At 41.8% G+C, this 13277-nt stretch overlaps 2 protein-coding genes across 4 annotated transcripts in view; both read right to left on the bottom strand.

Moving 5' to 3' along the window:
- dock11 (dedicator of cytokinesis 11) overlaps positions 1–9382 on the bottom strand; it is a 28594-nt gene extending 19212 nt beyond the window's left edge. For all 3 annotated transcript variants that reach the window (XM_058067136.1, XM_058067134.1, XM_058067135.1), the window contains exons 1-11: positions 9110–9382; positions 4781–4897; positions 4268–4357; positions 3813–3895; positions 3072–3138; positions 2102–2197; positions 1880–2014; positions 789–963; positions 620–699; positions 294–377; positions 58–198 (exon numbers count right to left, since the gene is read on the bottom strand). In XM_058067136.1, coding sequence (XP_057923119.1) covers positions 58–198; positions 294–377; positions 620–699; positions 789–963; positions 1880–2014; positions 2102–2197; positions 3072–3138; positions 3813–3895; positions 4268–4357; positions 4781–4897; positions 9110–9214 — 1173 coding nt within the window. In that variant the 5' untranslated portion in view covers positions 9215–9382. The remainder of the gene's footprint in view (positions 1–57; positions 199–293; positions 378–619; positions 700–788; positions 964–1879; positions 2015–2101; positions 2198–3071; positions 3139–3812; positions 3896–4267; positions 4358–4780; positions 4898–9109) is intronic.
- A 214-nt stretch (positions 9383–9596) lies between these two features.
- On the bottom strand, positions 9597–12335 carry haus4 (HAUS augmin-like complex, subunit 4). Its single transcript, XM_058068121.1, has 9 exons — positions 12172–12335; positions 11939–12078; positions 11522–11653; positions 11304–11444; positions 11111–11207; positions 10886–11031; positions 10540–10670; positions 10391–10459; positions 9597–10167 (listed from the first exon to the last, which is right to left on the bottom strand). Exons 1-9 carry the CDS (start codon positions 12236–12238, stop codon positions 9981–9983), a joined length of 1110 nt encoding a protein of 369 aa, XP_057924104.1. The 5' UTR covers positions 12239–12335; the 3' UTR covers positions 9597–9980.
- Positions 12336–13277: the final 942 nt, after the last annotated feature.

Genomic DNA, 13277 nt, shown 5'->3' with positions numbered 1-13277 from the left:
TGCAAATGATGAAGCATATTATTTCTAGTGTGTCTTTTTGCTCTTGTGATGACATACATTCGTGAGGACGCCATCGCCCTTCTCATTGACGCAGCCCTGCAGACTGAAGGTCAGGTCGTGGCAACTGACCACAACGCGGCGGCCAAAACGCTCCTCAAACGGCTTCACGTCTGGCTCAATACCCGAGAAGTCCAGCCTCTGAGGAGAACAGGCGTGAGAGAGGAGATCAAAGAGCGCTGCAATCAATACTTGAATAAATAACAGCAGTGGAAGGGGCATCTCCTCTACTGTACCTGTGTCTCGGGATCCAGAGAGAAAAGCTTTTGCCTGCCTTCGTTCCGATTTATCTTATTGAGCTGGTCTGTCTCCCTGGTATACTGCACACATAAAGTATCAAAAGGTCAAGTTTTAAGGGGATTTTATTCCCCCCGGTTGTGATTCAAGCTGTGCTTGAGTGGCCTGCAGCAGCGTGCAAAAGACTTTGTTGTCTGTTTATAAACACATTACGTCTCCACTGACTGAAAAGAAAAGCCTGGGTATGGTACGCTCAATCACATATTTTCCACTTCCTCTTGGTCATCATATCTTTGTTCATAAGATATCCACAATTAGTAAGTACCTTCGTGAGCTCAGGTTGTAGGTTCCTCCCTAGACCTTCCAGGAGGCTCTCGCCTTTACCTTGGCTGGTGGTGTCATCATCTGATAGAACAGGACCAACATCAATGTGGCATCAGTTCAAAGAGCAGGCTATTATATGAACAGTATTTGTTTCCCTTCCTTCCTCTCACCCAGGGAGCCATCCAGGGATTCTGTGCCGTTCCTCCTTTCCTCGGTGCTGCTCTGAAGCGCCTGTTTGAGTGTGGTCACCCACTCCTCCATCTCGGCTTCGCTGTCAGCTGCCAGAAAGTGGCTGTAGCGGTCCTGCATCTTCAACTCAAAGCCGTTACGCCGCATTTTAGGGCTCTGAAAGGAAGGGGGGACATTTCAAATAATTTATTGAGCAGATACTTTATTAGCAATAGTGCCAAGGAGAAGCCAGAGCTGGAAAATCCTCTTCTGTCGTTCAAGATTTGGGAACACACTGCCTTTGTATTATGAACCAAACTGATACCTTAAAACCAAGTTATGTACCGCGACATCCCTAATATTACAAACAAATGCTTACAGTCACTGAGGTCTTTAATACACGTGTGGAAATAAACTACCGACTTTCACAGCGGAGCCATTAGGCAAAATGAGTCTCCTCCCATTCATCTTGTGACTTGCCTCATCAAACTGAAAGCTTTCTGGCAGCTCAGTGAAAGCGGAAGCAGCCAAACACTCGTGTGGCGTGATGAGAAACAGACTCAAAGTACAAAAAAAAAAAAAAAAACAGAGAGAGAGAGAATCATCCAGCTGGAAAAACAAACCTTTGCAGAAAATTTTCGACTGGGCATGCTAAGTACTTTCAAGCACTTGTAACAAAACATAATGAGGAGTGCAACGGTACCCCATCATCACCATTTGGTCCTAGCAAGTCATAAGAACCGTTTTGTGTTTACTTGGGGTGTCACGAGACACAACATTGGGTCTTCGAGATTTAATCAGTGCCAGAAATGTAATGCACACATCCATTGTTTGCTGATACACCTGATTGGACGTTAATAGATTCATTCAATGAGGCAGATTCAAAGAGGAAATTTGCCAAAAACTGGGCTGCACTGTATTCGTTTACTGAGGAGGTGCGTGACTATCGGCATTTGTATTTCCTGTCTCTCACTTGTACCATGTGGGAGAATTCGGTACACTCTGAACCATACCTTATTGCCTGTACAAAAAGACTTGATTGTAAATATATACTGTATACCATTACACTACTAATAAAAGATGCACAGTCTACCTGAATAACGTCAATGCATGAATCTAGGTAGATGGAGCCTTTGGTTTCCTTGCAATGCTTCTCATCCTTGTAGGAGTTGAGAATGTAGGAGCCGTCAGGCAGCTGGGACAGGTAGAAGTACCTCCTCTTGAACACCTGCAACGGAGATGATTACAGTGTAGGACTCTGTAGTTTAGTGTCATTTGTGACCAGTTGTTTGTGCGACAGTGGTGAGTGACTCACCCTCATGGACACGGACAGGCTGCTGTTAATGTTGGCTTTCTGAAGCCAGCCCTGCTTCATGATGCCACCTCTCTGGGAGCACAGGGATGCCGTATCCTGTTGAGCACAAACACATGAATTACAGCATCGGAGATGTCACAGCTGCTTCTCAATCCAAGTAATGTATTCAGCTAATTGTACATGCATGTGTGTGGGCCTAATCACATTGAAGTGGCCTTTTTGTCCTTTTGTCTGTGCAGCGTCTCTCTCTAATCTCATTGGCTAGCTCTGCTCCATCCCTGTGATGGATAGGAGGCTGCACAACCATGCATACAAACCTCACTACAGCCTACTTTGTATTGATAGCACTGCACTTGTCACCTATTGGATCACATCTCCTATATCATCGTAATGATTCACTCTTATGGGCCTGTGGAGATGCATAGAGGGTATAAAGAACTAATATGTCTTGCCAGGTTTCATATTATTGCAGATTTTCCTTTGATTTCCCTGAACATGTGCGCCCGCAAAACTAATCCCTAAATCTAACAGACTTGCCAGAACATTAGTTACACCCAAACACACCAATACAATCTTTTTTTTAACCCTTTTACATTGTTTTGTTTCACAAAAATAATTTTAATCAGGTGAATCAGGTAAAGAGGTAAAACTGCAACAACAACACACTATTAAGAAGCAAAGCAGCCATCTGCACATTGATGAAGCTTTCTCCATCTAGATCCATACGCATCCGGCCTGAGGGCACCAAGGAGGAGGATCAATAGGAGCTATTTATAGAATATTTATAGTGGCCTTCTGTTTTTTTTTTTTTTTTACAGCCCTGTCTGATGCCATCACTAGCTGGACTCAAGGCTCACGCATCAACGGCTGTGCATGCACAACATGGTGATGAACGAAAGGTGGGTGACATCAAGTGAGTGAAGAACCGCCAGGCCCATGAGGCAAAACCTGGCGATGAGCGGGGCCTCACCTCATCTTTGGCATCTTCATCAACCTCAAACACGTGAGTGGCGAGCTTGTCCGCCTTGAGGCCTTTGCTTTGCAAAGACAAAGAGAAAGAGAGGCTCAGCAATTACCAAGAAATAATTGCTTCCTCCCGCTTTGCAGTCTGCGCCATTGTACGTCTAATATAGCTTTTGGTAGACGATAGAGAAAGCGTGATGTCACGAAGGACGACAGGAATTGGCTTTTATGGTGCATAGGACAAAAGCAGTGTGCCGACATTGTTGTGTTAGGAGGTATAATGGCATGGGAGTGTAAAAAATATATAACATGCCTGTTATGTATTGTTTTCAAATTTATTCATTCTAAATTTGAGAATTGTGTTTATAGCAGAGTTATGTGATTTTACAAATCGTTTACACAAAGGCAGTTATGTTATGGTTTGCATTCTCTTCCGTTACTGTACACAAAATGAACCGAACCATGATTATTGCGTTACACCCTCAGTACATAGTACTGCATATGTAATACATACATATGTAATACATTACATACATTTTGTATTACATAATATATGTAATACAAATATTCAGACTGGTAGCGTATTAATTTAATACTAGTGTTATAATAATAGTTATATATACTATATAATAATAGTGTTTATTACTGTAGTAATCATGTTTCTAATATTTTTCAACAGTACAGTTCTAGTCTACTGCAAACTTCAACCACAATAACAACAACAATAAAAACTTCCATCCTAACTTACCTCGGCAACATGCGGAAGTCGCCAGAATAAGGCTCATATTTGTAGTTGATGACATGCCAGTCGGTGTTGTACATCTTGATACACTGCCAGACACACACACACACACACACACACACACAAAAGTCACTTTAATAACAAGGTCCGTGGAATTGCAGTCCTCTGACTGTGAGTCACAGGCCTGGAAGAGACTTTGGTTCAGCATTTTTCGTTCACATATTGCTTTTATTCAGCATGGAAAAGAAGGCTCAACTACGCCAGGGTTGATGTTTCTTTGTTGAGCGGAAGACACCTCTTAGTTCCACCAAATTACAAAAATATATGGCAAGTAACACCTTAAAATCACAACACCTCACACTGGTTGTAAAAGTCTTATAATGCTGAATGTTTTACTTACATCCCATTATTGACATTTGAAGCCATGAGCTTTAATTACCACACGTTTTCTGAATCAGTACCTCTTTGGCAAACAGACTTCTGGCTTCCCGCTCAGCATTCTGGGGCACGGAGGGAACCACAGTCCTCCTCTGTCGCAATATTTGGGACTCCTGCACGTGCACACACATGGTGAGTTAGTGGAAAACAGAAGGGAGAAACATATGAGCGTCATAAGACTGAGTAAATAAAACCACATGTGCAGAGAGCAGAGGTGTCTGGATGGGATGCTTTGGAGAACTCTTAACTCTCTTTGGTCAAAGCTGCAAAAATAATAAACGGTATGTTTGCAACAGAGCATACCGGTGGTGGAAGGAAGAATACTTTCACTAAACCTTGCGAACACGATTCTAAGACAACTCATCTTTTTTTTCGATGGGGAAAAAATAAAATTTGTTATTTTCAGGTCAATATGGTAAGTACCAGTATTTTCCCTCCCTGTCTATGGTTGTCAGCCTCAGCCACACAGCAACAATTCACAGCATGAATACAACTAAAACTACAACTAAAACAAGATTACAGAAACAAGATATCACCGAGACATCGTCGACCGGGCAGAGCAGCAAGTCTCGCTGGGGGTCGCTGTGGATCTGAGCCTTTCTCTGGAACACCACAGCTTCGTAGTCCAAAGGCTCGATGATCTTGGGCTGCTCCTGCGGGAAAAGGGTATGGAGGGGTTGATTTAAAAAAATACAAAATCCAACAATCCTGTTTTGTGATGTTGCATTATTCTTCTTCCTCTTTATGCATCTGTCTCTCTCACACCAACTACCCTCATGTCCTCCTTCCCTACATCCATAAACCTCCTCTTTGGTCTTCCTCTACGCCTCCTACCTGGCAGCATCCTTCTACCAATATATTTACTATCTTTCCTCTTAACATGTCCAAAACATCTCAGTCTGGCCTCTCTGACTTTATCTCCCAGGCATCTAACATGTAATGTCCCTCTGATGCACTCGTTCCTGATCCTATCCATCCTGGTCACTCCCAATGAAAACCTCAGCATCCTCATCTTTGCTACCTCCAGTTCTGCTTGTTGTCTTTTCCTCAGTGGCACCGTCTCTAGACCAGAGGTAGGGAACCTATGGCTCGGGAGCCAGGTAGGGCTCTTTTGACGACTGTATCTGGCTCTCAAGCATTTCTTACCACAATAAAAATGTATTTTTGCTAGCATTTTAAAGTAAACCATGACAGAAATGACTGTTAAAAATAATATTCAAAATCAACAACTTTCTTATGCATTTTAATCCGTCCATCTATTTTCTACTGCAATACGGCCAACCATATCTATCTTTCCTGATGATATTTTCCAGGTCAAACACCAAAACGCGATTATTACTGGGTAATGCGGTAGTCTACCTCGGTCATTGAGATGTCAACATGTAAATATAAACTTTCCTCCTTTAGTCAAATAGTCACCTAGCTAAAGCTGCAGAACCAAGCCTTCTGACGAAGATGGCCAAAAGAAAGAAATACATGTACGGAGTATGGTGCAAAACCATGCAGCAGCAGAAGTTGTATTAATGGCAACAAGTATTTGATTTATTATTAGACACTGCGCTGCTCACGAAAATGTGCTGGCCACACCCCATTAGCGTGGGGTAGTGTGTCTGGTCTACACAATTAGAGCCCGTTATATCTAAAACTGTTGGTCTTACATAAAAATGCACACATTTTATTGCATTCAATGTTTAAAAAAATGTATATGGCTCTCACAGATACACATTTTAAAATATCTGGTCTTCATGGCTCTCTTAGCCAAAAAGGTTCCCGACCCTTGCTCTAGACCAGACCTGGGCAAATTAAGGCCCGCGGGCCACATCCGGCCCTTTGTACGTCCCTGTCCGGCCCGCGTGAGGTCAATCATAAACACCATAAATTAAACTTTTTTTTTTAACTTTTATTTTGAAATTTTATTTTGAAAAGCGTTACGTCGCTACGTATGCACGTCGTAGACGTAGCACCTTCACTCGCGTATACACGTGTGTGAGTGAAGGTGATGCTGTTCGCGAGGTTATCCCCAAGATGTCGGCACACCCCAAGAAAAGAAAAGTTGATAACGAATGCCGTATTTTCAACAAAACATGGACTTCCAAATATTTCTTTACAGAAAGTAAAGGCAAAGCAGTGTGCTTAGTCTGTGGTACACAGGTTGCTGTGTTTAAAGAATATAATTTGAATCGCCACTACACCACCAAGCATGAAGATAAATACAGAAATCTGTCTGGTGAAGAGCGTGCAAGGGAGTCTGATGCATTGCTTGCAAAACTACAAACCCAACAAGGATTTTTCACTAAACTTCACACTCCCAGAGATGCAGCCGTCAGGACAAGTTATGTCATTTCTCACAAAATCGGCAGAAAAAGTAAGGCGTTTTCCGACGGAGAGTTTATTAAGGAGTGTTTATTGGACTCTGCTGCGCTGATGTGCCCAGAGAAAAAAGGCGCATTTGAGAACGTTTCACTCTCCCGACGCACTGTAACGAGGCGGATTGAGGACATCGCGGGGAACTTAGAGCTATTCAAAATATTTAATTTAAGTATTTTACAATGAAAGAAAGTTGGTGGCCCTCTGACACAATTCAGGCTTCTCATGCGGCCCCTGATAAAAATTAATTGCCCACCCCTGCTCTAGACCAAACAACACGGCTGGTCTCACCACAGTTTTGTACGTACAACTTTCATTTTAGCTAAAATACAGAAGGCAAACAAAATAAACAATGCAAGTGCAGAAAATGCTACATTAAATTTCCGCTTTTTAAACATCTGATACAAAGGAGACTGGCAGGCTTGATCAGGAGCTCCAAATCTAGGTCAGTGTGTGATTACGAGCAGAAACCTGGGAGAAAACTCCATGGGAATTCAATTTTTTAGGTTAGGACTTTAGGTAGTAGCTTGTCCAGTCTGTCAATAAATCCTCCCTTGTGGATATCTAATATGAGTGCAACTGTACATGTATTCAGAATCAGATTTTTCGGTACTGCGTTCCCACACAGTGAGCATTAAGTGAGGGACAGTACAACCCAGCATTTGGCTAGCAGGAGACCTTGAAAAACCTCTTCCTGTGTGGGAACACTTGGCCTTCTCACTCTTCAGTAGGGATGTGGAACGTGGCTACAAGTAAAAACTATTAATGCTGCACTTCAGCCAGTAAGTTTCACATAAGTTTCCCTTTCGGTACCCAAAAGCAACCAAACCGTGACCTCAAACTAAGGTACGAACAGTGTGATTTACGGTGCACCGTTACAGCCCATGCAGTTTTTTTTCCATCTTCAGTTTGGTTTAAATCCAACGCCTTTTCACGTGAATACAATGGACACATATAAGCAACATTTACAGACTACTGAGAATGGTGTGCATGCTTTGGCCCAAAAGCGGCAGTTATGCTTCCTGTCATGTGCAACAAACAACCGCAACGCTGCAATGTACGGGCCAGCTTTGAGCAGCCAGCAAGCCGGATCAAGTTACAAAAGAGGGAGGGCAAGGGCAAAGAGAAGAAACTTTTGCTTTTCTGTAAATATATTTAAATATATAAAAATAAAATCACCAAAAGACCTTCAAACCACAAGGTGGGTCAAAGCAAGCCTGCAATGGACAGACTCTTGACACTATTCCTCCAAAAGACTACTTTCCCCACTGGGCCGGCGATGATGATGTTAGTGAGATTTCCAGATGCACACGCCACATGTGAGGCCGACAACATGTGGACTTTATCAGCAGATGACCGCCACCGCTACTATTAGGTGCTCCACAGGGTGTCCGTATCTTAGCAGCAGCAACACAACAGCAGCAAAAGCCTCATTTGTCTTTTCAGCAACTCGTATGTAAAGTTTTAAACAGTACCGTGTATGATTGAGTGCATACTAAAACACGTTTAACTGCAATTATACGAGTACGTCCAAGGCCCAAGCATGCAAACGGAGCATTCGTGGAAAGCAGCAGTAAATAAAAAGGTCTGAAAAATGGTGGACAATGGACACACTTGCACAAATGCCTGAGGGAATTCCGAACAAAAGCTCCTAAGAACAGTGCCTTGCAACACAAAAAAAAAAAACCTTTCTTCAAACAAACTGCCAAAGCATGCAACCGTAGAAAGAAACCAGCAACAAATGACTCAAGGCATTACTTAAAGCACAGCATTCTCTTCTCTTCTATGAGATTCTGACATAATCGTCACACTCTTCAACATGGTCATCATGAGACTAAATATCTTTAAGCCTTCCCTCCCCCCTGAGAAACAAGAGTCTATTTCTTGTGCGAACTCTTGCACCTATTTAAAAATGACAACAGCAGAAGACAAGGTGCACTTTCAAGCCAATCACTTGGAATGTCAAAGACAAGTCATGTGCTTTTGACACAGTGGAAAAATAAATCCACACACAGCCACAATGCTGTGTCAGCAGGGTTCTCTGGTGGCTTTTTCGCCTCAAACCACTGCGCCTAATCCCCTCATGACTGCAGTCAGCTATGTAATGTAGCTTCTGAAAAAAAAATCAACATGAATGAATGAGGGCATGGATAGCAGTGGCTTCATTGCATCATGTGGCTGAGTCCATCAGACATGGGGAGGCAATGAAAGCCATGCTTCAGTTGTCCCAACTGGTAGACAAAAGAAGCTGCAGATGACTGGAGAGCATTGTCCCTGAAGCCACTATCCCCTCAATGCTAATGATTTCGGGAAAGAAAATGTAAATTATGGCACATGAGTGAGGCACGTTAATTTATTATTATTGTGTGCACTTGAACGCAACACATTTCAGTGTTATGAATGGTTGGACAAACAAATCGAATACTGCTCATCAGAAATGAGTTGTGCTTTACTATGTTGTACCAAAAATGACAGCAACAAGACAGCACGAAGCTTACCACGGGGTCCACGGAGCTCCTCACCGCCTCCGAGACGCTCTGTCTGACTTCCGCCGCCGTCCCGGGTTTGCTCAGCCTCTTGGTAAATTTCCGGACCTCCGACATCGTGTCCCCCAAAAGGTCAAATGTTTGTGTATGTAGAAATCCACGCTCCCTGTGTGCATGTGTGCAGATGTGGACCGTGTTTGGAGAGGGTTGGGCCAGCTATCCAGCGGTTTGACGTCGTGAGAAGGGGCGTCCACTTCCCGTGATGCTGATGAGAAGAAACCAAAGAGGAATGACGACGCGAGATGATTTGCTGACGCACACTTCCGGTTGTTGTACACTTGCTCAATGTAATGAGCTCGGATACAAGACCTCAAAAAACTTCGGGGTGGAGAGCTTGTTTTTTTCTGTATTTTTTAAGAGAAAAAATATTTTTTCTTTTTAAGAGAAAAACGTCCAAACGTTCAAAAACAGCAATAATAAACAATAGCAATACTTTTATGCAAATAATTGTAATTTACAATCGACTGCATGTGGCGCAGGTCTAATGAATACAAGACTGCTTTTTTTGGATTGGACAATGGCTGACCTTGGTCTTCGTTCGTATGCTCCCCTCTTGTGGAGAGTATTGTACATTACAGTATATACACTTAAACTAATTGTCGGTGAATTGTGTGGAATTTTCTTCTCACCCTCATGTGTTGTCTTACTCACCCTTGAAGCTAAACAACTTAACAGATTGGAAAAATGATTTTAACATCGCCTGACGTCTTTTGGTGGTTACTCCTGCATTGTATTATTAAACGAAAAGTAAAGGCAACCCATTCTTATTATTTAGTACACAAGAAAATGTGTGAATGGCATTAAATTAATCCATGTAGGATCATCAACTGTTGTTGTCCTTGGTAAATTCCTTCACAGCCCAGTTTCTCATTTCGATCTCCTGTCGTAATTTGCAGTACTCCTCCGCCAGGGTGTCAAACTCCTTGCCCAAGATCTGAAAGGATGAAAGTTTTAACTCCACAGATTGTTTCTCCGCCTGGTAGGCTTGCAGCTCTGACTGCAGGTTTATCCTGCAATGAGAAAATGACAGAAGTGAAAGTCAAGTCAAACTTTATTTCGACAGCACATTTAAAAAATGGGTTGATCTAAGTGCTGCACAAGCCATATATAGCTAGTAACAATAAAATAAGTACAAATAAAACAATAAATAAAATATTACAGCAAAACAAACTTTTATCTAAAACAAATCTTAAAATACGCAAAATAAAAATCCATGATCAATTTTTTAAAAACCTTATTTTTCTGTGGGCAGATATGGACTCTGCTGTGTACGTGTCCAGCTGAATCCCAGCCATCTCGGTCCTTAAAAAAGAATAAACAGAAACATTATTTTAAAATCTGGCAATACAACTACGCATTTATTAAGAAATTAAACTCCTTACTTGATCTTCTGCAAGACTAATTCACATTTTCCTTCAAAGTAGTCCAACTTCTTCCTGTTCAAATCTGCCTGGATCGTCGAGCAACGCTCCAAGATGAGAGACTGCAGGAGCTGCACACACTTTGTCATCTCCTGGAGAAGTTACAGTAAATATAGTGCTGCACATTACTTTGGCTTAATTGTTTTTGGAAAACACGCACTGCAGAGAGTGGGCTTCATTCAAATATGCTATGGAAAGTTTCTAATTAAGTAAGTAGAAGTGTTTATTATGACAGTGAAAACAGCTAGAATTAAGAACACTTGGTCTACAAAAAGAATATAATTACACTACAGTATATTCAACTCACAGAAAGGCACAACTGTGTCTGTCTTTGCAGGAGAACTGCGTTTTCGTAGGAGCTTTCCTTAAAACACTCTGCCCTTTTCTTGTCTTTGTCCATTTGGCCAGACAGATAAGACAACTTGCTTTTCTTCAGACCTTCGCTGTCATTCTCTAGAAATAAAGCAACGCTCATATTATCGACAGATCAACTTGGTAACATGATCAATTTGTGTTTGTGAAGAAAGCACACCCCATTCAGGTTGATAGTAGGAGAGGTAGCTAAAACACTTTTTCTTTAGATGTTCCTCCAGCTCTGTGGGTAGCATCTGCTTCATTCTTTGTACATTCTGGCATACAACAAGCAAAATATACATCACTTACAAAAAAAATCCAAATATTTCCCATGTGATAATACCAGGCTAAAAAAATATTCTATTACGTACGGTCTCTGAAGGCATAAGCTCCATCACTTGCTGGGGGGTCAAGCCTAGAAGAGAAGGCTGATCCGGCTTGGTGGTGTTGCTGGGATCCAACTGTCTGGCACACATGGCCACAAGAAGGCACCTTTCCATTGTGTCATAAAACTGAACACATTAAAAAGTCATTTTTATCGTTATTGTGGCAGATGTGTGTTCATTAATGGCCTGTTGTAGTATTTTACCATCTTTTGGTCTGGTGGTGCAGTTGAACGATGCTTCCGATCAATGTAGTCCTGGATCATCTCCTGCAGTGATCTGTAGAGGCTCTCAGAGCGCAGCCAGACACGCCGCTGGCTCTGTAGCTTCTGCTCCGTCTGAAGAAAAGCAGTCACAGGTGAAAAAATTGTAAATATTTATCTTGACTATGTTCATGAATGTATTATGGAGTGAGCAAAAAAGGTCAACTGTTAACAACTGTCCTATCTATTTGAAGAGCATATACTTGCTCTGCCTCTCACTATATGTCACCTGCATAGATAGATGAACAAATATCAATTATTAGTAGTAAATAAATAATAACTTTTGGACAAATTAAGCGAAATCGTATAATTTCCCGCGTAGATGGGAATCACTGCTGTAAACATATTTGTTGTTTCTACCTTTTCCAGCTTTGTTTTCAGAGGGGTAGTGAGTCCTGTTTTATCCACATGCTGTGCCAGAGTAGCAAGGAGTTTGCAGAGCTGAGGATTCTGTCTAAGATCCTCTTCGGTCGTGTCACATAGTGGAAAGGACGCCAAAACTGTCAGGAGTACAATGACGTATTGTTTTCATCGTCGAGACAGGAAGACTACATTCAAATAAAACTGACAAAAAAGCGTAAATGTTATCTCACCTTGTTGGTACAAACTATCATCACATCCGAATCCCGATGCACCAGTAGTTCCAGGGCCAGTTGCCATTTTTGCCTGAAACCGGCCTCTTTTTCACCAACAAGCGGGTACGTTTAGCGGTGAGTAGCAACTTCCTGAATCAAGTTGCGCGCGTCTGCGGTAGCCCTCTGATTGGATACAGAAGACACGTGGTACAATCCGCCTGCGAGAACTGCTTACCTGTCGCGAGAAAATTCGTGAAGTCCAGTTAGAGACTACTTTATCGGTCCTGAGAAGGAAATTACTTTGCTACAGGAACCACATTCACAGATACTATACTATAAACAGTGAAATAATAACAACAAAGTAGAAAAACTAAAAAAAACACAAAATACAATACAAAGAAAAATGCGTCAACAGTGTCTTGTGCATAATGTATTAATCAATAGTGTCAAACCAGATCATACATGTAAATGTGCAGTGTAAATGTAAATGTGAAATGCAGTTTACAATTGTACACAGATATACTGTATCTGTTAGTATATTATATAAAATCAAATACCGTAGATAGTGACGAGAACAAGGGTTCAAATCATTTGGGCAATTCTATATGGACTTTGCATGTTCTGCCTATGGGTTTCTTCTGGATACTCGAGCTTTCTCCCACATTCAAAATATATGCATGTTAGGTGAACTGGTGACACTAAATTGTCCATAAGTGTGAATGTGACTGGTTGTTTGCCTACTGTATATGTACTCTGTGACTGGGTGGTGACCAGTCCAGGGTGTGTCTACCTTTGTGCCCAAAAAACAGTTGGAAAAAGCATCAGCTTGCCCAAGACCCTAATCAATACAAGTGGTACAGAAATAAATAATAATAACAATAATAATAAAGTAGCTGTTATATGGGTATGTTTACATATGTACATAAAATATATGTTATATTGTGGTCTCCCCACTGGTGTTCCCAATGACAGAACAGCACATGGACTCCACAACTGTCAAATGAGGTTCTACACAATGACCTTTTGACCCTCTCCCCACTCCGCACCTGCTTCCCTGCATCAGGTCTTCTGGTCTGCGTGGAGCTGCATTTATGGTGCCTTGTAACCATACGCCTCAACTCTTC

Source organism: Doryrhamphus excisus, chromosome 3, assembly GCF_030265055.1.
Source record: "Doryrhamphus excisus isolate RoL2022-K1 chromosome 3, RoL_Dexc_1.0, whole genome shotgun sequence".
Classification (NCBI taxonomy): Eukaryota; Metazoa; Chordata; class Actinopteri; order Syngnathiformes; family Syngnathidae; genus Doryrhamphus; species Doryrhamphus excisus.
The sequence above is the reverse complement of the archived record's forward strand: the minus strand, read 5'-3'. Positions and strand labels throughout refer to the sequence as shown.